At 47.6% G+C, this 27,500-nt stretch overlaps 1 protein-coding gene across 2 annotated transcripts in view; it reads left to right on the top strand.

The window, feature by feature from the left end:
- The window catches only part of LOC145417734 (protein PALS1-like), a 318,104-nt gene that overhangs the window by 85,240 nt on the left and 205,364 nt on the right, over nucleotides 1-27,500 (top strand). For both annotated transcript variants that reach the window (XM_080286334.1, XM_080286333.1), the window contains exon 2: nucleotides 27,445-27,500. This exon is cut by the window's right edge and continues 54 nt beyond it. In XM_080286334.1, the coding sequence (XP_080142460.1) occupies nucleotides 27,445-27,500 (56 nt within the window). The remainder of the gene's footprint in view (nucleotides 1-27,444) is intronic.

Raw genomic sequence — 27,500 nt, 5'->3', positions numbered from 1 at the left:
TTCAGTGATATCTTTTCCTCCTCTCTCTCTCTCTCTCTCTCTCTCTCTCTCTCTCTCTCTCTCTCTCTCCTGCTTCACTTATATCTCCCTCTTCCGGTATCTCTGTTTCCCTCCTCTCTCTTTCTCTGTCCTATCTCCCTCCCTTCACATTGCTTCCTCCTTCTCCCTCCTCTCTCCTTGAAACTACCTCTTCCTTCTCCTTCCTCTCTCCTTAAAACTACCTCTTCCTTCTCCTTCCTCTCTCCTTAAAACTACCTCTTCCTTCTCCTTCCTCTCTCCTTCACACTTGGTCTATAATTCACTCTTTCCGCTATTCATTTTCCACCCCTTTCCTCCCTCCCTCCCCCCTTTTGCCCTGCTTCCCGTCCTTCACTCCTTCTCTTCCCTTCCCTCACCCCTTTCTCTTCTCCTCTTCCCTCACCCTCAGTCCTTCTTTCGTCCCTCTTTTAGTTCCATCTCTCTCCCCTCCATTCCCCAACCCCCCCTCCTTTCCCCCTCCCTAACCCCTTCCCCTTTCCACCCTCACCCCTCTCCCTCTCGCCCTCTCTCACCCCTCCTCCTCCTTTCCCCCTTCGTCGCCCCTCCACCTCTCCCCCTTCCTCCCCTCTCCACCTTTCCCCTCACTCCCCCCTCTCGCTCCCCTCACCACTCCTCTCTTCCTTGAATCCTTTTACCTGCAAATTACCTCCCTTTGCAATATATTTCAGATGCAAGACGATATTACACCACTCAAGAGAAACCAAGGACACGACATACTGAAAGCTCGTGCGATTAACATTTTGATTATTTAGGGTGGTTTAGGAGGCTTGGATAGATTCAAGGCAGACTGAATTAGAGGATAGTGGTCGCAGACAGTGGTGTGAGAGGGTAGGACAGACACAGAGCACAGATGGCGATACAGAGGATAGTGGTAGGAGACAGTAGTGTGGTGAAGGTCAGGGAGAGGATAGGACAGACACAGATGGCAATATAGAGGATAGTGGTAGGAGACAGTGGTGTGGTGAAGGACAGGGAGAGGACAGAGACAAGGGAGAAACACGAGACAGCGGTAGTAGACAGTGGCTATGGGTAGGATAGGACAGGTACAAGACAGCCTGAGAAACGGATAATATTGATAGGAGACAGAGAGCATTCGATTGTTACGGGGAAGCGGCTGTTTGTGAGTGTCAAGCCTTAAACTCAGTCTCCCAAACTTAAGACAGCATCAAGCCCACCAAGGTACCGAGTCACTCGTAATCAGCTTTCTTCAGTACCTGCCATAGTACTTCACTGCTTCACCCTCTGCTGTCACTCTCTTCTGCCGCCTCTGCTGTCACTCTCTGCCGCCTTCTCTGTTGTCACTCTCTGCTGCTTCCTCTGCTGTCCCTCTCTGCTGCCTCTCATAGCCCCTTCAGCTACTCTATTCGACATTTCCTTTTCCGCTGCCCCCTATAACTCCCCTCCACGTCCCCATAGCCCACTCCAGCCCTCCCATAGCCCACTCCAGCCCCCCATAACCCCCTTCCAGCTTCCCATAGCCCCCTCCAGCCCTCCCATAGCCCTCTCCAGCCCCCCATAGCCCACTCCAGCTCCCATAGCCCCCCTCCATCCCCCCATAGCCCCCCTCCAGCCCCTCATAGCCCCCCATAGCCCACTTCAGCCCCATAGCCCCCTCCAGCCTCCCATAGCCCCCTTCAGCTCCTCATAGCCCCCCTTCCAGCCCCCCATAGCCCGCCTCCAGCCCCCCATAACCCCCCTCCAGCCCCCCATAGCCCCCTCCAGCCCCCCATAGCCCCCTCCAGCCCCCCATAGCCCCCCTCCAGCCCCCCATAGCCCCCCATTACCTGAGTCTCTTAATTAACGGTAATGGGGAAGGAGATATGATCGCTGGGGGTGGTGTAAGGGGAGCTCTCTCTCTCTCTCTCTCTCTCTCTCTCTCAAATACTTGACCCTAGTTAGGAAAAATAGAGTGAAAAAGAGAGCTGAATAAAGAGGAGAAAGAAAATAAAAAGAAATATACAAGAAAGAGAGAAATGTGAGGGGAGTGGAGGCAGAACTTCAAAGGAGAGAGAGTGGAGGTGGGGGAGAGGGGAGGGGGAGAGAGAAGGGAGGGGGTGAAAGGGGAGAGGAGATGTTGATGTTGATGATGATGATGATGATGGATGGAAAGTGCAGTTAGGAAGGATGATTAGAAAAAAGAAAAGAGGTTGAAGAAGAGAGAGAGAGAGAGAGAGAGAGAGGGGGGGGGACGGAGGGGGTGTGGACGGTGTTGGAACTTTGTCTTGACACGGCTGACAGTCCACCCCGTCTCTCTCTCTCTCTCTCTCTCTCTCTCTCTCTCTCTCTCTCTCTCTCTCTCTCTCGTTTCACACCTATTTTTTTCTGTTTCCTTCCCTCCTGCCATCCATCTCTCCTGCCTTTCTTTCCCTTGTGCTTCCTGTCTCTCCTTCCTTGATTCCTTTGTCTTATCTCTCTCCTTCCCTCCTTCCTTCCCGTCTCTCCTCCTTTGATTTCTTCCTCGTATCTCTCTCCTTCCTTCCCCAGGTGTGTATTCCCAGGTAGTAGTTATAATAATGCCTGTTAAAGCGCTTCTGTCCTCTCCCTCCTCCCCATCTCTCTCTCTCTCTCTCTCTTTCCTTTTTCATCTGCCTGTCTATCCATCCATCTCTCTTTCGTTCTCTTATACACAACCCTCTCTCACTGCAGAGAAGTCAATGGGCGAGGAAAAGAGGAGAAGTAGAGATATTGGGAAGGAAAGTGAGTGGTTGAAGGGAAGAGAGAGAGAGAGAGGGAAGGAGAGTGAGTGGGTGGAGAGGGGAGGGGTGGCTTGGTCAGTGTGGTACTTGCTTAATGTTGGGTGGACGCTGTGTCGTGGGTTCGAGTACCACTGACTACCATAGGACGTGTCAGGTGGATGAACAGAGTAACTACCACTGTCTGCAATACCACTGTCTTCCTTTTCACCGTCTTTGCCTTGTATCTGTCCTACCTTCCTCCTTACCTCCCTGTGAATTTACCCTTTTTAGTAGATAGAAAAAAAATAGGGAGAAGAAGAGAGGAAGAGAGAATAACTGAGGCTTGAAATGAAGAATAAATCGCTAAGTACATGGTGTTAAGGAGCCTTTAAAACCCGCGAGAATACGGCCCTGAATTTTGATGTGTGAGAAGGGGAGGGACGGGAGAGAAGTTTTAAAGGTGATGGGTGAGAGAGAGAGAGAGAGAGAGAGAGAGAGAGAGAGAGAGAGAGAGGGTGAGGAGAGGTGAAAGAGGAGGTAGAAAGAGAGGAAAAGAATTACTGAAATAATAGAACGTAGGGATAGCAGAGAGGAGAGGAGAGGAGAGGAGGAGGAGGAGGAGGAGGAGGAGGAGGGGGAGGGGGAAAATAAGAGGCGGAAGAGGAGATGAGAAGGAAGAACTTACTAAGAAATTGTAAGAAAAACAGAAGAAATACATGGAAACAACAATACAATCTTATCAACATTGCCTTCCCATCTCCAAATCGTGTCAAAGTTTAATATCTTGTTAAACTAATTAGTAGTAGTCAAATTAGTTCCACGCCCGCCTCATTAGTCCTGGAACTCTGGAACAATTGATTATAGTCTATCGCTGGGACTATATGTAAGAGGTGAGGGGAGATATGTATGTGTGTGTGTGTTTATGAAGGGAGTTTGTGGGTGGGTATATGTGGATGTGATGTGATGTTCAAATGATGATGGTTGTGAGGATTTTGGTAGGGATGGAGATGTGGCATGAGTTAGACAGAGAGACAGACAGACAGAGACAGAGACAGAGTTTATAGAGAGAGATGTCCGGAGTTATCGAAGTTTGCTAAGAGAGAGAAAGAGAGAGAGAGAGAGAGGGTGGAGGCGGCAGGGCAGGTTGAGTCGTGTGGGCGTGACCACCCTAGCGGAAATTCTTGGAGGACTGATGTGTTTACTGCAGTACCCCCCCCCACTCCCTCCCCTCCTCCCCCATCAGCAGATCACCCGCTTCCCCTCCCCCCTCCCCTCTTCTCAGCAGCACCCAATCACCTCCTTCCCTTCCCCTCCCCTCCCGTCAGCAGCACCCAATCACCTCTTTCCCTTCCCCTCCCCTCCCGTCAGCAGCACCCAATCATCTCCCTCCCCTCCCCACCCCTCCCCTTCCTTACCTCTCTTCACCCCCTCCTGTCGTTCCCTCGGCACCCTACCACCCCTTTGTACCCGCCCTCCCCCCCACCTAATTCGCCCCACCCTTATAGCACTCCCCACCTCCCTCTTTCCTTCTTCACCCTCACCCTCCCTCGCTTTCCCTTCACCCTCTCTGACTCCACACCACCCTCCCTTCCTGCTTCTCCACCTTCCCTATCTACTTTCCTTCACCATCACCCTCCCTGCCTTCCCCTCCACTCCACCCTCCCTCCCTCCGTCTCCACCTTCCCTATCCCCTTTCCTTCACCCTCACCCTCCCTGCCGTCCCCTCCACTCTCTTTTACCCCACTTCACTCTCCCTTCCTCCCTATCCACCTTCCCTCTCCCCTTTCCTCCACCCTCCCTGGCCACTCCTCCACCCACCTTTACTATCCCACCCTCCCTGTCATCCCATCCTCCACCTACTACCCACTATCTTTCTGCAGTTTCCCTCCACCCCTCACTCACCTCACCCATCCACCCACCACACTCAACCCATTAAGGCGGGCACGCAGCACTTGTCATCTCAAAAAACTACCCCATCATTACATTTTTTTTTTCCCCACTTGCACCCGCCTGCCACCAGACAAATTTATTCATCTTGGGAAATACTTGCAGTAGTGTAGGAATTAACTATGGCATTCTTCTTTGCTATCCTTGTCTTATTCTAGTTGCCTAGTTACTCTTTTAGGAGCTGCCTGGCCTACTGTAGTTATCCTCTCACCTTATGCTCTTCTGTTTTCTCGTTGGTTGAGGCAGCCCTCTAACACCTTTTCCTAAGCGATTTATTTTGCTTATTACTCCTTACTGTCCATTTCTGTGTCATTTAAATCACTGAGGGGGGACAGAAAATTGTTGATGGGGGAGGGATAGAAAAATGGTGGATGGATGAAGAGAAGGAGTCGAGAGAAATGATTAAATACAGAAAATTGGGGTGGGGAGGACAAAAATTTGATGGGGAAGTGAAAGAAAAGTATTTGGGAGACGGAAAATTATTGAGGGGAGAGGAATGGAAAAATACTGGATGGGGCGAGGGAATTGACACAAAATGATCACGTACAGGAAATTTTGGGAAGACAGAAACTTAGAAGGGGTGGGGGCAGACAGAATTGTGGGGTGGGTGAGTGGAATAGAAAAGAGGAGAACAGAAATTTGAGGGGACGGATGAGAATTATGGGGGAGAGAACATTTTTGTGGGGAGAGGAAGAGAAAACTGTTGGATGGGGAGAAGGGTGAGACAGAAAATGATTGAATACAGAAATGATTAGGGGAGAGAAAGTTTTAGAGACGGGGGGTTAGAGAAGATTGTAGGAGGACATAGAAATCTTGGAAGGTGTGGGACATAGAAATCTTTGGAAGATGTGGGACATAGAAATCATGGAAGGTGTGGGACATAGAAATCTTGGAAGGTGTGGGACATAGAAATCATGGAAGGTGTGGGACATAGAAATCTTGGAAGGTGTGGGACATAGAAATCTTGGAAGGTGTGGGACATAGAAATCATGGAAGGTGTGGGACATAGAAATCATGGAAGGTGTGGGACAGAAATCTTGGAAGGTGTGGGACAGAAATCTTGGAAGGTGTGGGACATAGAAATCTTTGGAAGATGTGGGACATAGAAATCATGGAAGGTGTGGGACAGAAAATTTGGAAGGTGTGGGACATAGAAGTCCTGGAAGGTGTGGTGGTTGTGGTTAGAGATGAAAGGTTAGAAGGTTGGTAGGTTAGTTGTGGTGATTGAGGCTGTAAGTGAAAGGTTAGATGGTTGGTAGATTAGGTGTGGTGGTTGTGGTTAGAGGTGAAAGGTTAGAGGGTTGGTAGGTTAGGTGTGGTTGGAGGTGAAAGGTTAGATGATTGGTAGGTTAGGTGTGGTGGTTGTGGTTAGAGGTGAAAGGTTAGATGGCTGATAGGTTGGGTGTGGTTAGGATGGCAGAGTGGAGAGCTTTACACTGTTTACTCTTGGTTAAGTTAGGTTATCTCAGGTTACGTTAGATTAAGTTTGATTACTTTGTGTTAGGTTAGGTTAGGTAAAAAGTTAGAGCCACAGGATAGCTGATAGAAGGTGGGATAGCAGTAGAAAGCCTAACACTAATTTCCTCTTTGATAATTAATTGTCATGTTACTAATTGTTAGAAGTGGTACCTTAATTATATGTATTTTGTACTTGTGTATATTTACCAGAAACTTCGGATGACACCATATTTATTTTACTAAGACAATAGTGCCAGACGATTTTACTCGCCACTTCTCGATAATGACGTTGTTTTCACTGCAATATGTCTTTCTCCACAGGACATACGAGAGAATTGTCGTAGTGATGCATCAGTGAAGGTGCAACCAACTCGTTCTTTGTCTTGCCCGATGCGTCAGTTGAATTTATGAATGACTTACCAGATCGTGTGACACTCAGGCGCTGCGTGACTCCGCCCCGTCCGTCACACACACACCGACTGAATTAAATAACAGTTGTCTTGTGCCCAACGCAGACAAAAGCATTATTTCTGCCCCACAGTCATTCCAGCGGACGCCAGTGTACAAGGACGTAACACCATATTTCACACCACGATAAAGGAGTGTCCCGCAGTGCACACATAACGCGCCTGAATAATTAACGAAAAACAGTAATCGATGGCGGAACGTGTGAGGGGACTGGGTACAAGAATTCGGTAATGCGGGGTGCTGCAAGAGTGGATATACATTTGGCTAGGGAACTACACGTGAAGAAAATGCATGCTTAGCTTCGTGGCGGTGAGGATGAGGCGTCTTTGAGTGCAGTACCCAGCATGATTCATCACCAAACTCATGCAACTCGTGAATCAATACATGGGTCTCGTTGATGTGGCCTCTGTATACTACCCTGGACGTATTCCCTCATACAGGAGACCTTACTAGAGTTTTGGTGTCGTACGTATAGGTGAATTTTTCTTCCCTCTATGAATTGTTGCCGTAGTTACAGAGCTGTTCGATAGAGTAATACTTTGTGGGGTAATAGCATTCCTTTTTGTATATTTATTTACTAGTCTGCAAAGCATGTAATTATACACACACACACAGACACACAAACACACACACACACACACACACACACACACACACACACACACACACACACACACACACACACACACACACACACACACACACACACGGCCAAAAAAAGTTCTAAAGCTTTTGGATATATGATTGCAGGTGGAAAATTAAGATACCCCTCCCTGATATCTATTTTTGGAAGCCGTAAGTTGTGTCTTGTGTGATGCCACTGGTACTGTGTCACTAAGCCTGCCTGTGCCTCATTACTGCATGGTGGTCACTGGCTGGATATAATATGATGAAATAGTTACCCTTATCTCTGACTATCATGAGAGGAAAATGGAAAGATTATTTTCAGAATTCCATACTCCTCACCCTCTTACCCGCCATTACATGCCCCCCTGTCCCCCCTCCCATCTCTCTCTCTCTCTCTCTTGCCAGTATCTCCCCCTACCCCCTTGTGGTGTGGCCTCAGCCCGCCCCCACCTGATGAGCTATTTCGCTTGGTTAAAGCTTACCCCTCACCCCCTCTCACCCCCTCATCCCTCACCCCCTCTCACCCCTGCTTCTCCCCCTCTCCTCACCCCAACCTCACCCCTGCCATCCCTCTCTTCTTTATCCCTTCTCATTCTGGCCTCTCCCCCACCTTTCACCCCTACCCTTCCCCTTTCACCCATGTATTTCCCCTCTCATCCCTGTCTCACCCCCTTCCCTCACCCCTGCATCTCCCCTCCTCACCCCAGCCTTTCTCCCTCCCTTCACATCTTTTCTCCTCAGTCTCTCCCCCTCCCCTTACCCGTTCTCACCCTGCCCCTCCCCCTCACATCTCTCTTACTTTTCTACTCTCTCCCCTTACCCTTTTCCCCACACCCCTCTTCTAACCCTCTCTCTCTCTCTCTCTCTCTCTCTCTCTCTCTCTCTCTGTTATTCCCACTTTCCCTCCTTCTCCCCTACCTTTTCCATTCCCCATCTCCCCCTCCCCTCTCTCCCTCACCCACGAACCCCTCCTCTCCCACACTTTCCTCCCCCACATAGCTCTTACTGCCTTGTTAAAGCTCACCCCCTAACTTCTCTGGGGTGAGAGTGGGGTGAAGGAGGGGGATGTAGGTGTAGGTGGGGTGTTGTAGGGGGGTGTAAGTGTTGTGGGGTTGAGGGGAAGGGGTGTAAGGGGTTAGAGAAGGGAGGTGGGGGGAGTTTTTAGGTGGGGGATTAAAGACTAAGAAGATCTGTAAGTAAGTTTAAGACAAGTGTGAAGATCTTGGTGGGGTTTTGCTGTCCTTTAGAGGGAGGAAGGGGGTTGATGTGGTAGTTGAGGGGTTGGGGGAGTGGGGTGGCTGTCTCCTGTGGGTGTATGGTTGGGGGAGTGGGATGGCTGTGTCTTGTGGGTGTAGGGTTGGGGGAGTGGGGTGGCTGTGTCTTGTGGGTGTATGGTTGGGGGAGTGGGGTGGCTGTGTCTTGTGGGTGTAGGGTTGGGGGAGTGGGGTGGCTGTGTCTTGTGGGTGTATGGTTGGGGGAGTGGGGTGGCTGTGTCCTGTGGGTGTATGGTTGGGGGAGTGAGGTGGCTGTGTCTTGTGGGTGTATGGTTGGGGGAGTGAGGTGGCTGTGTCTTGTGGGTGTAGGGAAGGAGGGGATACGAGGGTGTGGGTGGGGAGCTGGTAGGGAGAGCGGTTGATTTTGTGTTGTTTGAAGGTGGTGGAGGTGAGTTTGTATGTGTGTGTGTGTGTGTGTGTGTGTGTGTGGGAGAGAGAGAGAGAGAGAGAGAGAGAGAGAGAGGATTTAAGATTTCGTTTGAGGTGGGTTTAGCAGTGCGATGAAGGAGGGGAGGGAGGCAGGGCTAGGAATCAAGCGAGGGAGGGAGGGAGGGAGGAAAGGAGTGAAGGAGGGAGGGAGAGAGGAATCAAGGGAGGGAGGGAGGAAAGGAGAGAAGGAGAGGGAGGGAAGGAGGAAGTTCAGTGGAGCAGCAAAGTTTGGGGGGAGGGCAAGTTATGATGGGAGAAAACTTGGACAGGGTTCAGGTGGAGGAGGGGGAGACTTTGCCCAAACTTTAGATTGGCGGAAAAAGAAAACGGGATCTTTGTTTGAAGAATTAAATGGCCTGGATGAGGGATTGGAGGTGATTAGAGTGGGATTGAGGTGGTTAGAGTGGAATTTGGGAGGTTATGAGTGGGATTGGAGGTGGTTAGAGTGGGATTGGGGTGATAAGAGTGGGATTGGGGTGGTTAGAGTGGGATTGGGGTGGTTAGAGTGGGATTGGGGTGGTTATGAGTGGGATTGGGGTGATAAGAGTGGGATTGGGGTGGTTAGGGTGGGATTTGGGGTGGTTAGAGTGGGATTGGGGTGATTAGAGTGGGATTGGATGTGATTAGAGTGGGATTGGGGTGATCAGACTGGATTGGAGGTGATTAGGTTGAAATTGGAGATGATTAGAGTGGGATTGGGGTGATTAGAGTGGGATTGGGGTGATTAGAGTGGGATTGGGGTGATTAGAGTGGGAGTGGGGTGATTAGAGTGGGAGTGGGGTGATTAGAGTGGGAGTGGGGTGGTTAGAGTGGGATTGGGGTGATTAGAGTGGGATTGGGGTGATTAGAGTGGGATTGGGGTGGTTAGAGTGGGAGTGGGGTGGTTAGAGTGGGAGTGGAGGTGACTAGAGTGGGAGTAGGGTGATTAGAGTGGGATTGGGGTGATTAGAGTGGGAGTGGGGTGATTAGAGTGGGAGTGGGGTGGTTAGAGTGGGAGTGGGGTGATTAGAGTGGGATTGGGGTGATTAGAGTGGGATTGGGGTGATAAGAGTGGGAGTGGGGTGGTTAGAGTGGGAGTGGGGTGGTTAGAGTGGGAGTGGAGGTGACTAGAGTGGGAGTAGGGTGATTAGAGTGGGATTGGGGTGGTTAGAGTGGGAGTGGAGGTGACTAGAGTGGGAGTAGGGTGATTAGAGTGGGAGTGGGGTGGTTAGAGTGGGAGTGGAGGTGACTAGAGTGGGAGTAGGGTGATTAGAGTGGGAGTAGGGTGATTAGAGTGGGAGTGGAGGTGACTAGAGTGGGAGTGGGGTGGTTAGAGTGGGATTGGAGATGAGTAGACTGGGATTAGGGTGTGTATACTGGGATTAGGGTGTGTATACTGGGATTAGGGTGTGTATACTGAGATTAGGATGTGTATACTGAGATTAGAACGAGTATACTGAGCCGAGAAGAACGTTGAGGATAGACTGTGATGAGATTAGGATCAGTATGTTGAGCTTGGGATAATTATACCGAGATTAAGGTGATTATAGTGAGGATTAGTATGTTGAGACGGGTAATTATATTGAGATTAGGGTGATTATAGTGAGATTAGAATAATTATACTGAGACTGGGATTATTATATTGAGATTAAGATGATTATACTGAGATTGGGATGATTTGACTGAGATTAGGGTGATTATAGTGAGATTAGAATAACTATACTGAGATTAGGATGATTATAGTGAGATTACGATTATTATACTGAGATTAGGATCATTACAGTGAGATTAGGAACATCATTAATACAGTTAGGATTACGCTGAGATGAGCATGATACATTTCTGATGATTTATTAAGTTTAGAATGATTATGGTGATGATAGTACTGATTAGGGTGACACTACTGAGATCAGAGTGAGATTAGCATGACATAGGGTGATAATTTAAGGAGATTAGAATGAACATACTGATGGTAGTACTGATTAAGGTGACAATACTGAGATTAGACTGAGATTAGCATGACATAGGGTGATGATGTATGGAGATTAGCATGATTATACTGATGGTAGTAGTGATTAGGGTGACACAGTACTGAGCTTAGAATGAGATTAGCATAACACAGAGGTGATGAGTTAGGTAATGTGTTTCTGTGATTCGGAATTAAGGGCAAAAACATAACCCTCCCCCCCTCCGGCCACCTGATCTCGCCATTCATACCAACGTCAGACGATTTCTTTAAGCCCAAACCCCCTAGTGACTGGGGTAAATGTCCTCTGTAGTCTCTTCTTGCAATGACCAGACGATTTTATTCAGCCCAAACCCCTCTGGTGAAGGAGGTAAACGTACAAGCATGCAGACTTCAGATGATTTCATACAGCCCAAACCCTCTGAGCGAAAGGTTACATGTCTTCTGTATTCTCTTTTTGCGAGGACCAGACAAGACGATTTTATTTAGCCCAAACCCCTCTGAGTGAAAGGGTAAGAGTGTATTATTCTCAAAAACACCTGACGGTTCCCTTCACCCCAAACCCCTCTGAGGAAAGAGTAAAGAGTCTTTTGTATTATCTTCTCGCAAACACCAGACGATTCCCTTCAGCCCAAACCCCACCTGAGTAAAAATTGGAGTTGAGGCGGTACGGAATCGAACCTCCGTGCTGTGGGATTGAGTGCTTTGGGGCGAGTGCTGTCAGACAGGGGGGTGTAAGACGGAGTGGCGTGGGATTGAGCGCTGTCATGTGGAAAAGACTGCATCGGTCGGGTCAGGGGGAGAGGGGAGGGGTTCGTGGAGTCGGGTCACGGTCGGGGAGGAGAGGGGGCAAGGGGTGCGTGGAGTCGGGTCACGGTCGGGGAGGAGAGGGGGCAAGGGGTGCGTGGAGTCGGGTCGCGGGCGGGAACAGGTGGGGATGGAAGAGGGGAAGGGATGCATGGAGTCGGATCGCGGAGGGGAGGGAAGGGAAGGGTTGTAGTTAGAGTCGGGATCACACCACGTCAGAGTTTGGTCGGATCGGGTCGGGTCGGGTTGTGGTTGGAGTCGGAATTAGGTCAGGATGGGGTCGGGTCGGGGTCGGGTTTGAGATCAGGTTAGGGAGGGGAGAGGAGGGATAAAAATCATATAGGGTCGGAGCAGGTCAGGTTGGGGTCTGGTATGAGTCGGGTCGGGTCGGGTCGGTGAGTGCGAATAAGAAGCGGCTTTCCATGAGAGGATGTTTGTGATTCCCGTGATGCGGATTGAGCACGGTGTTTGGCCTAGGCATGGAGCACGAGGAAGCGGGGGAGGGGGAGGGGAGCGGAGGGGAGGGGGAGAGGGGGAGGGGAGGGGAGGGGAGGGGGAGAGGGTGAGGGGGCTGGCTGGTGGTGTCCTCGGTTAATTCTCCATGTATCCCATATTTTTAACACTATCTATCTATCTATCTATCAGTTTATCTATCTGTATTTTATATGATTTTATTTGGCCTTTCCCTGGTACTATTCTTCTCATCTGAACAAATCGTCGAATACTTGCCTGGATAAAATTCTTAAGTGTACCGTGAACAGAATAAGGGTGACTCGAGATTGTACTTGAAGACTTTGAGTGCTAGGATTTTCGACAGCTGAGGAAAATCGTCTTGTGGTAGCCGTGAGCAAACAGCCACAGCGAAAATGTTAAGGGAGAAAGAAGGAAGAGAATGCAAGGAGGAGGACGAAAATTTTACTTTCGAAACACCACCAAAATTAAGAGAGGCCTGGCCATATTTCGTTACAAAGACAAGAGGTCGTAGGTAGAGACGACTTCCTTGTAGAACCGTAGCAGCAGAAACGACCCTGTAGAAGCATGTCAGCAGAAACGACCTTGTAGAACCACCATCATCAGAAACGACCTTGTAGAAGCATGTCAGTAGAAACGACCTTGTAGAACCACCATGTCAGCAGAAACGACCGTGTAGAACCATGTCAGCTGAAACGACCTTGTAGAACCACCATGTCAGAAGAAACGACCTTGTACTGTAGAACCATGTCAGCAGAAACGACCTTGTAGAACCACCATGTCAGCGGAAACGACCTTGTAGAACCACCATGTCAGCAGAAACGACCTTGTAGAACCATGTCAGCAGAAACGACCGCCCCAGGAGTCTCGATAAACTCATTTTTGTTATGGAAAGCAGCGAGGCGCGAAGCAGTGCGGTGGGGGTAAAGGGGAACGCTTGTACAGGCACCAACACCAGCACCACACCAGCATGCAGCCTCCCTCCCTCCTTCCATCCCACCTGCCTGCCTGCTTGTTTGAATCATTCTGATCTCCATCTGTGTCCCTTTCTATCCCTCCATCACATCTTTCTTCATCTACATCTCTCCATCTACAGTACCTCCTTCTTCATCTCCATCAGCTCTTCATCTACATCTCTCTCCATCCGCATCCCTTCCCATGGACATCCCTCATCATATACATTCCTCTATCTAAACACCTCTTTTTATAGGATATCCCTTCCATCAACATCCCTCTCTCTACATCCCTCCATCTAACATCCCTCTCTTCTCATACCTTATCTTCATGCACAGATATCAAGGCATTCTGTGGTCGTAGTTTTTGAGGCGTTAAATTCTCAAGGCGACGTGATGGCGATTGGTTTGTGGCTACTCCTTCGTGGATCAGAGTATCTGATTACAAAAAGATTGATAGAGGAGATAGAGGTAGTTGGATAGATGGATAGATAGAAATTTTCAGGACCGTCTTATTATGGACTTCCTAATATTTCACATTTTCCATTATATTTGTTTATGTATGTTGCACGCTAAGATTATCTCCTTTAGTTTTTGATACTGACGCAGATTGCATGAATATATAAAGTGAGAGTATTAACAAGGTGTTGGGAGGCGTGCTAAATGGTCGAGCTTACGGGCCATAGATCCTACGAAAGAATATTAACGAGTCATGTGCAAAAATTTATCACAGAAATAAATTACAGAAATAGACGCACTGTTAAGCCTTCTAATCTAGCATCTAGCGTGAAAAAGTGTCCTAGTGTTCCAGTTCAGCCCGTATTACCATAACGTGATAATAACGTAGCACAAGTAAATATAGAGTAGACAGGGAGAGGCCCTAGAAAGTGTTAAAAGTCTCGTAATCTAGCGAAAATACATGTCTCAGTGTTACCAGCTCAGCGTGTATTGCCATAGCGTGATTGTAACCCTACATTTACTTGAATTCGTGTCCCTCTGGTTTCCCTTCCACATTTTATTTCATTGTTCCTGTAGGTTATTAATTTTATCTAGGCGAGGATTTTTTTTCCCCTTTTGCAGCGTTTCCCATAGCTCGGTGACAGATAAGACAGTACTACAGCCTTGCATCCTCTCCTAATCATTTCCTCCTGACTGGCACCATATTCTAGCGTTAGTATCATGTTAAACCTCAGTGATCAAGATGGAGAGATGACGGTTTTGCAGCTAGTTGAAGTGAACATAGTATAGATCGTTCGAAATAGCCTTATGTTGCTCTGTTGCCGCCTCACTATTATACCTCCACATTTTTTTGGATCCTTGCCCCTTTGTTTTCCCATCCACTTTTAATTACAATATTCCCTGGTCGTTCTGAAATAATCTTGTGCCTTCCTGTTGCCGCCATTTTGTCATTTTACTTTCATATATGCTGGTATCTGCCTCTCTGCATTTCTCCTCCACGAATAATTGTAATATTTCCAAGTCGTTCTTCTGCCTCCCTGTCTTTCGGATGTTGATCTTTCGGGTCATGTATTCTAGGCTGTGCATTTGTGTGTGTGTGTGTGTGTGTGTGTGTGTGTGTGTGTGTGTGTGGTTATAAGATAGCATTTCTGGGCATTATGAGGATTGGAGGCCTTTTTTTTTTTCAGGGGATTTTATTCAGCTTTGGGAAGACTTTTTTTTTTTTTTTTTTTCATGGTGATAGAGTAAGTGATGCACCGATGTCAGCTTTGATCGAGGCTTCATTCGTCATATAATTTCTGGCATTGGCAAAGATTCATCTTCAATTCTGTATTGTAAACCCAGCCAGAGAACTGGGGCAATCGGATCAGAATATTTTTGCAGAAATTCTCCTGGAACTCTATATATGAAACCCAGCCAGAGAAAGGCTTCATCAGTTCACTGTTTGTTCCAGGGATTTGCCAGGAATATCTGAAATGCAGCTGAAGGAATGGTCTTGTTAAAGCACTGTAAGCTCTAGCAACTTACTGGCAAATATATCTAAAACTCAGTCAGAGAAATAGGCTACCCACATCACAGTAAGACCCAAATATTTACTAAGAAATAAGTCAGAATTGCAGCCAAAGATGAGGGGTCACCAGATTGTTGTGATTTCCATGGATCTGTGTGTAGATATAAAACCCAGCCAGGCGGCAAAACTGTATAATACCCAATCAGAGAAAAGAGCTCATCAGATCACAGTACGATCGAAAAGTTTACCAGGGAAGACATATGAAATGCAGCCATGGTAGCCTTTCAGTTTCATGCTTCACCTCTCACCAGAACTTACAAGATCCAGGCAGGGGCCAGAGTGTAAATCCGTCCTCCCTTGAAGACGCAGCTCGACGCACCCACTCACCCAGAAATTTCCCCCCAAAGACTCTCCCTGCCTTCGCTTACCCGGAAATTTCCCTCCGAAGGCTCTCCCCGACTCCTTTCAGGCCCGGGACTCAATCTCATTCAGTTGCAGAAACGAGCAAGTTACCTCGTGGGAGTCAGTGGCACTGGGAGGTGTGGGATTATGTAGTGCTGTGTAGGGAGAGAGATTAATGAAGGGGGTTATGTTATGGGGTGCTGTTTTGGGTGAGAGGTTATGGAATGTTGATTAGGGAGAGGTTATGGAGTGCTGTTAAGGGAGAGGTTATGGAGTGTTGATTAGGGAAAGAGGTTTTGGAGTGTTGATTGATTGGGGAGAGAGGTTGTGTAGTGCCGTTTAGTGAGGGAGATTGAACTGAATGAATGTATGAAGTACTGTTCATTGTATTAGGTTGTGGTGGGAAGGTACGCTGTGCTGTTTATTAGGGAAGGTAATAAATGCTAAGGTGTGCAGTTCAGTGTTGGAGATTATGGTGTGCATGGGGTGATGTATGGTATGCTATCCATTTTGCAGCATTGCATGATATATGGTATGTTATCCATTTTGCTGCACTACATAGTTTAAGGGTAAATTACTGGAAGCACACAGATAAACCTAGATAAATAAACAGGTTATTCAGTGGAATCACAAATATTCGATGGGTGAAGCATAGGGAAAAGTCAGGATCATAACAAGGATCAAAGAAAGCATGGATCAACCAGAGGAAGCTCATGGATCGCTGGAAACAGGCAGCGTAACCTTGATCCATGCGTCTTCTTTGATTGTCCATGGAAGGGTTCAGGGTTCGCGATATATGCTCTCTGTGGGAGCATATTTCACCCACGTCAGGTGTTTCTAAGGAGGTGTTTTCCAGGTGACCGCATCGGCAAGTGGGTTGTCGGCGGTGGTGGCCACAAGTTTGCTGCGTTAGATGGTGTAGTTGGCCTTGATCTGGGGAGAGGGGGAAGGAGGGGTGAGGGGAGCTGTGGGTCAAACTCATGGGGAGTGTAGTTTAAATTGCTAGGGATAGAAGCCAAAATCCTAGGGAATATTTGCCGAAAATTCTGAGGAGGAAGGTCCAAATTCTGAAGAGGCAGGTGTAAATTCTGGGAGGTAGGTAAAAAAATACCGGGAAGGAAGGCCAAAATACTGGGGAGGAAGGTCAAAATACTGGGGAGGAAGGTCAAAATACTGGGGAGGTAGATCAGAATACTGGGATTTGTACTAAAAACTGCTGGGGAATATACTTTTAAATGCTGCTTGGTGAAAGAATCCAAAATAGTGACAGAAGAGAGAGTTCAAACCGCTTACAGGTAAATCCAAAATGCCGACTGAAGAGAGAATCCAAAATGCTGAGGATATGGAGTCTAAAAATGTTGAGAAAAATACTGAAAAAAAATGCGTGGGTGATATTGTCCACAATGTTGAATGATGAGAGTCTTTATGTGTTTTGATCAGTGCCCGCTGGAATGTGAAATTGAGATTGGGTTGGCCTTTTCTCTTTCCCTGGTTTGGTCCTGTGTGTGTGTGTGTGTGTGTGTGTGTGTGTGTGTGTGCGTGTGTGTGTGTGTGTGTGTGTGTGTGTGTGTGTGTGTGCGTGTGTGTGTGTGTGTGTGTGTGTGTGTGTGTGTGTGTGTGTGTGTGTGGTATGTAGCCTGGTAGAGATGTTGCCTTTAAGTACGTAGCTTAGTTGTACTGAAGCATAGTCGGAGATATGTCACTTAAAATTCCTTTGCAATATTTCTACTTACTGTTGTGCTGCCTAAAAATATCTTACCGTGTGTATACTTAGTGATAGAAATGCTACCTAAAATGCCTATCCCTGCCTTAGCTTTGTGATAGATACCTTACTATGCCTAAGTTTTGTATATACGTCACGTAAGTAATACCTTACTGTACCTAAGGTGAGTGATAGAGCAACTAAAAATACTTGTACTGATGATAGAGTTACGTAAAATACCTTGATGGAATGAACTGTTACGTAAAATACCTTGATGGAATGAACTGTTACGTAAAATACCTTGATAGAATTAACTAAACCATATCTGAGTTTAGTGATAGAAATGTGCTAAAGATGCCTAACTAGAACGAATCTATGCCTAAACTTAGCAATGTTATAACGAAACTTAGTGATAATCGTCAGCCACTCTTAAGCACCTGCATGGTTTATTAGCCAGTTCGATAACACTGGATTTACTGTATTTATATTTCATCTCGTGACTATAAGAGGTCCGTCCCAGAGTGAATAATATCGTCCGACAGTAGCAGGAGTGAATGATGAAAGACATTGAAGTGTCCTTTGATTGCTTAATGGGGGACTGGAAACCGTGAGATTAACCTTTCGAGCACCGGCGGTCCATCCCAAGCAAAAGTATAATCATCAGAGGGAAATCAAAAGAAATAGGAAAGTGGTCGTCTCTCTGAATGGTGTAAGGGATGAAAGGCCGCGAAATGGAGTGCCACGGGTCATGGCCGCGTTCCTTTACGGCGTGGCGAGCTGCAGGACCACCGCGTAGGAAGTGCCAGTGCCAGTGAGTGCCAGCGTCGATTGTGAATATACCGTAGATGGTGATCGTTAAAGGATGAATACGTCGGTCAGTGCTGTGAAATGGACCGGCACGTGCTAAAAGTGTTCCTGGATGTGATTGTTAGGACCACCTTGTAGGGAGCGCCAGTGCCAGTGAGTGCCAGTGTCGTTTGTGAATATACAGTAGATCAGTGACAGTTAAAGAATAAATACGACTGTCATTGCTGTGAAATGGAGTGCCACAATGTCAGAACGTGTCCCTGGATGAGAGTTCTAGAGTCAGTGTGTAGAGAGGACCGGTGTCAGTGAGTGCCCATGTCTGTGAGTAAAATGGATTGAATGTGGCAGGTTAATGGTATATACTACGGTCAGCGCTGTAAATGGAGTGCCACAGTGCCAAACCGTGTCCCTGAATGAGAGTTGTAGAGTCAGGATGTAGGGAGTGCCAGTGCCAGTGAGTACCAGTATCATCTGGGAATAGGTGGAAAGATGTGTTGGCTAAAAGGTAAACACAAAGGTCAGTGTGGTGAAGTGGAGCGCCACAGTGGCCACACCGTGTCCCTGGTGGTGAAGTGAACTATAGAGCCACCATGTAGGGAGTGGGAGTGCGAGCGAGTGCCAGTGCCTCTTGAAGCCTGAGGGAGGGTAAACCGGGTGGGTGCATAATGACCAGCGGCGCAAAAAGCGTGGCGTCCATTCTGCGTGACAATAACTCATTCAGCCACTGGCCTCGGGGGTTCCTGCTTAACAAAGACGCTCCTCCCTGTCCTCCCTTCCATCTCCCCTCCCTGCACCTCATCCTCCTTTTTCTTGTGTCGTCATCTCCCTCCTCTCCTTTTTTCTTTTTTTCTAGATCGTCCCGCCCCCTTTTCCTGTCCCCAATCCATGTACTTTATCTTTCCTTCTCCTCCACGCCCCACCTCATCCTCATTTTCCTCCTGTCGTCATCTCCCCCCTCTCCCTTTTCTTTATCGTTCCTTCTCTATCTCCTCCCCCTTCTCCACCTGCTTCATTCTCCGCTCCCCCTCTTTCTTCATCTCCCTCATTTTTCCTTCATGTCCCACTCTTCTCCTCCTGCTACCTCCTCCTATCTTCTCTCTTTCATCATGTCTCTCCTCTCTATCTTTTTTATCGTTCTTCTCCCTTCTCCCTCTCTCCCTACTTCTTTTTCCCTTTTCATCGTCTCCCTTTCCTTTCCTCTTACTAACTCCCTCACCCCCTCTTTCCATCATCTTTCCCCCTCCCGTTCCTCCTCTATCCCTTCCCTCTCCGCCCATTATCTCCCTTTCCCGCCCCATCCCCACCTTCCTCTTCTCACCCGTTCCTCATCTCGCTTTCTTCCCGTCTACAGTCTCCCTCCTGTATAAAATGAACGAAGACCTAGATGGGTTAGAAGGACGGTTAGACAGGTACAATACACAGACGGTGAAACAGAAGATAGTGGTAGTTGACAGTGGTACGGTGTAAGGCAGTGGTAGTAGACAGTGGTACGGTGTAAGATAGTGGTAGTTGACAGTGGTACGGTGTAAGGTAGTGGTAGTTGAGAGTGGTACGGTGTAAGGTAGTGGTAGTTGACAGTGGTACGGTGTAAGGTAATGGTAGTAGACAGTAGTACGGTGTAAGATAGTGGTAGTAGACAGTGGTACGGTGTAAGATTGTGGTAGTAGACAGTGGTACGGTGTAAGATAGTGGTAGTAGACAGTGGTACGGTGTAAGATAGTGGTAGTATACAGTGGTACGGTGTAAGATAGTGGTAGTATACAGTGGTACGGTGTAAGATAGTGGTAGTAGACAGTGGTACGGTGTAAGATAGTGGTAGTATACAGTGGTACGGTGTAAGATAGTGGTAATAGACAGTGGTACGGTGTAAGATAGTGGTAGTAGACAGTGGTACGGTGTAAGATAGTGGTAGTATACAGTGGTACGGTGTAAGATAGTGGTAGTATACAGTGGTACGGTGTAAGATAGTGGTAGTAGACAGTGGTACGGTGTAAGATAATGGTAGTAGACAGTGGTATCATGTGAGATAGTGGTAGTAGACAGTGGTACGGTGTAAGATAGTGGTAGTAGACAGTGGTACGGTGTAAGATAGTGGTAGTAGACAGTGGTATCATGTGAGATAGTGGTAGTAGACAGTGGTACGGTGCAAGACAGTGGTTACCATGTGAGATAGTGGTAGTAGACAGTGGTACGGTGCAAGATAGTGGTAGTAGATGGTGGTAAGGTGTATCGTAATGGTAGTGGACAGTGGTGTTGTGTAGGTTTGGTCACTTAATTGATACAGACAGATACGTAGCCACCATCCACCCCACAAATTTAGAAGCAGTCAGTGGAGCTCTCACCCACGTCAGAGCGTCCTCCTGATGTCAATACCAAACCGACCCAGCTATCAAGTCTTACCTATTTTTTTTTTTCTCCCTCACCTTTCCTCCTGCAGACCCCTCCTCTCCCCTCTCTCTCCACCTTCCTCTCCTTCCCTCCTCGTAGTCCCTCTTCTCTCCCCTTTATCTCCTCATCCCTTCCTCTCTTTCCCTCCGGTCTCTCTCTTCTCTCTTCCTTTCCTCCTTATTCCATCTCCTCTCCCATTTCTGGCTTCTCCTTGTCTCTTCAATTTTCTTCGTCTTCTTCCCTTCTCCCTGATTCAACTTCTCCCCTTTCCCCTCCCTGTTTTCGTCATCCACTCTCCCCTCTTTCCTCCTCCTCCTCCTCCTGTCATCTCATTCCCTCCCTACTAATACCCGGCCTCATTTTCTTTTGTTTACTCTCTCTCTCTCTCTCTCTCTCTCTCTCTCTCTCTCAGGACTTCATTTTTTATTATTTTCATCCTCTCATTCTTACCACGCTATTGTTGTTGTTGTTGTTTTTTTTTTACGTTGTTTTTCTTCTTTTTCCCTTCATTCTCACGTCGCCATTTTCTTTTTACTTTCTCCCTTTTTCCTCCTTGACTTATTTTCTCTCCCTCCTCCCTCTTTCCTCCCTTCTTTCTTATTTTTAGTATTTCTCTCTCTCTCTCTCTCTCTCTCTCTCTCTCTCTCTCTCTCTCTCTCTCTCTCTCTCTCTCTCTCGTCATTTTTGTTACTTATTCTCCCTTACACTTCTTTTTCGCTGCCTTTTCCTCCTCCTTTTTCCATCCTTTCTTTCTTTCTTTCTTTCTGTTTCCCTATTTCTTTCCATTTTTCTTTTTATTTCATCCACCTTCCTTCTTTTCTTCTTCCTTTTTCCTTCTTCCTTTCTCCCTCCTTCCCGATTTCCTTCTTCCTCTCTCCTTCATTCTTTCTTTTGTCTTCCTTTCTTTCTCCTCCTCTTCTCCCTTTCTCCTTCACCCTTTCTCTTTTCTTCCTGTCTCTCTCCTCCTTCTCTCCCTCTTTCCTTCATTCTTCCGTCTTTCCTCCACTCTTCCTTCTCTCCTTTTCCCTCTTCCTTTCATCCTTATTCCTGTCGTCTTCTCCATTCTTCTTCCTTTCCTCCTTTCTCTCCTCCATGCATCCCCCGTTCCTCCTCTCTCTCTTCCATCCTTCCTCCATTCCTCCTGTCTTTCCTCCATTCATCCTTCATTCCTCCTCCCTCTCCGCCCCTCCTCTATTCTTCCTCCTCTCCTCCATTCATCCTCCTTTCTTCCTCACTCCTCCATCCTTCCTCCTTTCCTCCACGCTTTCCTCCATTCTTCCTCCTTTCCTCCTCTCCTCCATCCATCCTCCTTTCCTCCTCCCACTTCTCAACTCCTCCTTTCCTTCTCTCTCTCTCTTCCATTTTCCCTTAACAACGTCATCTTTGCAATTTATTCCTCCTTCCACTTCCTTTTGCCATTCTTATGCTCTTCCTTTCCCGAGTACACACGCTTGGAATATACCCATGAATGTAATGTATGTATGTGTGTATGTATTTGTATATGTGTATGTATGTATGTATGTATTTATGTATGTGTATATGTGTATGTATGTATTCGTGGATGGTATGTGTGTACCCGTGTAAGACCTCTTTATGTGCAAATTCAGTAGCTCTGGTGGGAGAACACTCTCTCTCTCTCTATCTATCTATCTATCTATCTGTCTATCTATCTCTCATTTCCTTAAGTCTCCTGTGCTGAATAAAATCGTCTGGAGGTGGCAAAAATAGGAGAGAAAATTACGTCCTCTCTGTGAAGAGAGAGAGAGAGAGAGAGAGAGAGAGAGAGAGAGAGAGAGAGAGAGAGAGAGAGAGAGATAGGTAACCAAGAGGAAAGTAATGATGTGAAAAGATTCGGAAGAGAGAGATAGAGAGAGAGAGATAGAGAGAGAGAGAGAGAGAGAGAGATGCCCGGGAGTCTCCATGGCCCACAAGAACACTGTCTTTATTTTTATTCATGTTCTTACTAATGTTATTCTATTGTTGGCAGTCCCTTCATTGTTCCTGGGTGCCTTTTGTTCTCTCTCTCTCTCTCTCTCTCTCTTTCTCTCTCTCTCTCTCTCTCTCTCTCTCTCTCCCCCCCTTTCTTCCCTTCTTTCCTCTTTCCCCTCTCCCTTCTTTCCTCTTTCCCCTCTCCCTTCTTTCCGTACTCGCATTCTCTCCCCCCTACCTTCCTTCCGTCTATCCCTCTTCCTTTTTTTTCTCCTTCTTTCCTTCCTTTCTTCTTCCCTGCTTCCTTTTTCCTTTTTCGTTTTTCTTTCTCTCTTTTCTTCCTGCTTTCCTTTCCTTTCCTTTCCTTTTTCTTCCCTTCTTTCTCTTCTTGTTCCTCCTTCTTTCCTTTTCCTTTCTTTTACTTTTTCCCTCCATTCTCATCCCTTGCTTGCATGCTCGTTTGATTGCTGCCTTCCATCCTTCCTTCTTTCCTTCCTTCCTTCCTTCCTTCCTTCCTTCTTTCCTTCCTTCCTTCCATCCATTCTTCCTTCCTTCCTTCCATCGTTCCGTACTCTCCTTTCCCTTCCTACCTTCCCGTAATCCATCCTTCTTTCCCTTCTTCCTTCCTTCCCTCCGTACTCTCTCCATTCCTTTCCTTCCTTCCTGCCTTCCTTTCCTTTCCCTTCCTTCCCTCTTTCCATAGTTCCTTTCTTCCTGCCGTACTCTTTCCTTCCCATTCCTTCCTTCCCTCCTTCCCTCTTTCCTTCCTTCCTTCCTTCCTTCCTTCCTTCCCCTCCGTTTTCTTTCTTTCTTCCTCTCCCTTTTCGTTTAATTTTTGTTTCCTCTTCCCTCCTCCTCACCCCCTCCTCTCCTTCCTCCTTCCTTCGTCCTCGTCGCAGCTGGTCCCGTCCATCCCACCTTGTCACCCAGCTGCCAGAACTAGTCCACGACACGACCCTCCCTCTCCACCACTCCTAACTTTCCTCATTCAATTTCATCCCACCTCACCACCACCACCACCACCTCCACTCTCTCTTCACCTTTCCTCACCACCACCACCACCTCCACTCCCTCTTCACCTTTCCTCACCACCACCACAACCTCCACTCTCTTTTCACCACCTTTCCTCATCACCACCACCCCTCCTCCACCGTCCTTCTCACTCCTTTCATCATCATCACATCTCTTTTTCATTCCTTACTTTCACACCCTTTCTTTTCACCTCATTCATCACGCTTCTTTCGCTCACCTCACTCTGCTTTCTGTCCCTCTCCTTCATCGTCCCTCCCCACCACCCCCTCTCTCCTTCCCTCTCCACCTCTCCATCACACTTTCTTATCTCTCCTATCACTCTGCCTGTTCTTCTTATCCCTCTCACCATCACACCATCCCTTTCTCCATCACTCCTCTGGCCATAGCCATCCCTCTCTCCCTCACCACTCCACAAAAATCTCTCTCTCTCTCTCTCTCTCTCTCTCTCTCACCACTCTACAAGCATCTCTCTCTCTCTCTCTCACCACACCCACATCTGTCCCTCTCTCACTTGCATTTTCTCACCACCACTCCCCAAATTTCCTCTCACTGTCACTACTCCAAAACCACATCTCTCAGTCACTCCAATACCATCCCTCTCACTATACCCTCCCTCCCTCCCCCTTTCTTTCCCTTTAACTCACTTTACCTCTCTATCTCACCCCTCCCCATCCCTCCTTTTCTTCCCTCTTATCTCCCCATCTCTACTGTCCTCGTCCCTCCCCTTCTTCCCTCTTATCTCCCCATCTATTTCTTTCCCATCCCTGCCTTTCTTTCCTCTCACCTCCCCAACTCTCCCCTCCCCGCCTCCCCTCCCTCTCCCCCGTCTTTCCTTTCCCTCCCTTTCTCCCTTATCTCCCCATCCCCCTTCCCTCCCCATCTCCCCTCCCCAGAGCCACAAAGTCCCCAGTGAGAGTCAGGCTGTGGGGATTTAGAGAGAGAAAGAGAGAGAACACGTTTCGGAATTGAGAGAGTCGAGTGGCAAGGGGGGGGGGGAAGAAGAGGAAAATAATAAAGTTTGCCCTAAAATCACTTCTCGACCACAGAAAATGTAGCGAATCCCCTCTGTTGAAGGAAGTTGGTCGGTGAAGCATACGGTAGTGGGAAGTAGCGGGTTAGAATTGGATTTATGGGGAAAAAAATTAGGGAAAAACTAGATTAGAACTGGGTATCTATGCAAAAAATGACGGAACAGTAAGTTAGGATTGGGGTAAGTTAGGAGGGAAGTTACATGCAAAAGTTAGGGGGGGTTAGGAAGGAGGGTTTGAAGGTTTAGGACAAGGTTTATATGCAAAAGTTTGGAAGGTAGGTTAGCAAGAAGTTTTTTATGCTAGGTTGAGACTGAATTTATATGCAAAAGTTAAGGGGGCAGGTTTGGAAGGAGTTATTGTAAGCTTAGGATTGAGGTTATATGCAAAAGATAGGGAGGTGGGTTAGGAAGGAAATTTTATGGAAAGTTAGGAGTAAATTTTATATGCAAAAGTTAGGGAGCTAGGTTAGAAAGGCGGTTTTGTGCAAAGTTAGGATTGAACTCATTTTTGTGCAAGAAGTATGAGGCAGTAGGTAAGGACTTGAACCGCGGTGGCTCACTGGTTATGGCGTTCGTCTCCCGGCCTTCGGTGTCCAGAGGAAGGGTACGAATTATCCCTGGCGGACATTTAACCCCTTTGTGTTCGATGGCCTGTTTTTGTATTCTCTTCTTGTTACCGAGTGACTGGTGCGGGAGAGGCCTTCATGTGGTGCACTGATATAACTGGCCGGCTCATCTGTCTGGCTATACAAACGTCCCTCTACTACCTCCTTATCCCCCAAAAGGAGGTTGGTGGACTGCAGGAGAAGGGCAAATTAATCCTACAGTCCACCTGGTTTACGTTTCACATGAACTTGGAGAAGAAAGCAGAGAGGTGCATGTGAGAACGCGAGGAGGAACGAGAGTGTAGGCATGGATGATATGTGGTGTTTAATTTATATCCATACCTGCCTATATATTGAGTACATACATACATACACACATACATACACATTCACACACACACACACACACACACACACACACACACACACATAGCGAGAGAAGGGGGCGCTGATTCCCTGCAACCAAGACCCTCCAGCAAGAAACTTACATGAGTGCAAATAGTTCCTCTCATGTTGTGCCTCATTATCAGCAGGCAGACCCCTCCCCTTCCTCTCCCTCTCCCTCTCCCTCTCCCTCTCCCTTCATTGCCCCTCTCCGTTGCCCAACAAACTTGCACAATTACCTGGCCAGAAATTCCTTGGCGCATACCTATGTTTGAGTGTCTTGGTGTTGGCTGACTGGTTCCCTTCCACCATCAACACATCTTCAAGGCCGACTCATTCTTCCCCCTCCTCCCTCCTCGCTTGACCCACCACGTCCCCCTCCCCATCCCCATATAGGCCCACATCTTCCCAGCCTCGGTCACGTCCCTCTTCCCCTCATATCGGCCCACGTCCCCCTCCCCCATCACGGGCCACGTCCTTTGCATTCCACTTTATTGTTTAGTGTTTAGTACGACCCTTGAGTTTTGCACCATGTAAGATTCCGAGGTCGTAATGGTGAGGTGGTGACGTGCTTAAAACTGTCATGAGAAAAATAGGGACCTTTGCATTCCACCTTACGGTTGAGTATTTAAGCGTACGACCGTGAATATTTATGCGAGTTGAGATTGTGAGGCTGTGGTGGTGGGGTGGGGTGTAGTTGCTGTGGTGGTGGGGTGGAGTGTGGCTGCATAATTCCTTGCCCCTAAATCACACGCCATGATTAAGTTGCACAAGTTGCAGATCAGTGGCTGGTGCAGTGCCAACCACGTGTGCATAATATTACACCCCGCCACCCCAGTCTGCTCGCCCTGTGTCTTTGTATTGTTAGGTCTATCTGTCTGTGTGTTTTTGTATCTATCTGCTTGCCTCTCTCTCTCTCTCTCTCTCTCTCTCTCTCTCTCTCTCTCTCACACACACACACACACACACACACACACACACACACACACACACACACACACACACACACACACACACACACACACACACACACACACACACACACACACACACACACACACACAGGGTTCAAACTAGTGAGGTTGATGCTGCGACATTTATGTGGGAAATGAAGACAGATTACCTGGATTGGGGAGGAAGGGTTGGGGGAGGAGAGGAGGGAGGGAAGGGGAGGGGACGGAGGGTTGGAGGGAGAGAGGAGGGAGGAGGGGTTAGGGGGAGGGAGGGGAGATGGAGGGAAGGAGGAAGGACGGAGGGAAAGAGGAAGAAGGGATGTAAAGAAAAAGTGAAAGAGAGGAGGGGGATAGATAGAGAAGAATTAACACATGCAGAGAAGAATGAAAACAGAGAGAGAGAGAGAGAGAGAGAGAGAGAGAGAGAGAGAGAGAGCAGCTTATTCAGATCAAAGCCGCCAGGTCCAATTTCCTAAGCAATAGAGGAAGAAGGAAATTTTCTTAATTGAATGCCAAGGAAAACTTAATAGCCAGGAGAGAGAGAGAGAGAGAGAGACTCGGGAGTCAAAAAGCAGCATCCATCCACGTATGCTGTTGGTGGTCATCATTATCACTTCCATCATCATTATTATCATTATCATCTTCTTCCGCCTTCTTCTCCTCCTCCTCCTTGTCATCATCATCATCATCATCATCACCATCCTCTTCTTCCATCTCCTTCTCCTCCTCCTCCTCGTCATCATCATCATCATCATCATCATCCTTGTCTTCCTTCTCCTTCACCTCCTTCTCCTCGTCATCATCATCATCATCACCATCCTCCTCTTCCGCCTCCTCCTCCTGCTCCTCACCATTATCATCATCATCATCACCAGACAATCTTTAAAAATCTTCCCGCACCATAGAATTTCGTATAATAAATCCTATAATTCCCAGCTACTATAGAGTTAGCCAGGGAGCTCGCAGGAGAAATGCAAATTCTCTCTCACTCTCTCTCTCTCTCTCTTTCTAGCATTTCTTCCTGACTAGTAGCATATTCTTTTCCTGATTTACCAAATTAAAGTTAAATATATATACTCCAATCTTTCTTGATTTAGGCCAAGTTAAAGTGAGCGGAGGGCCTTGTAAGCTATCTCACTCTCTCTTCCAGGCTCCCCAGCGGACAAGGCGGACCTGGAAGTGGGTGACGAGATCCTGGAAGTCAAC

This window comes from Coenobita brevimanus, chromosome 111 (genome assembly GCF_032717465.1).
Source record: "Coenobita brevimanus isolate Jiangsu-jjx chromosome 111, ASM3271746v2, whole genome shotgun sequence".
Classification (NCBI taxonomy): Eukaryota; Metazoa; Arthropoda; class Malacostraca; order Decapoda; family Coenobitidae; genus Coenobita; species Coenobita brevimanus.
Note: the sequence above shows the minus strand (reverse complement) of the source record. Positions and strands in the feature narration are given on the sequence as shown.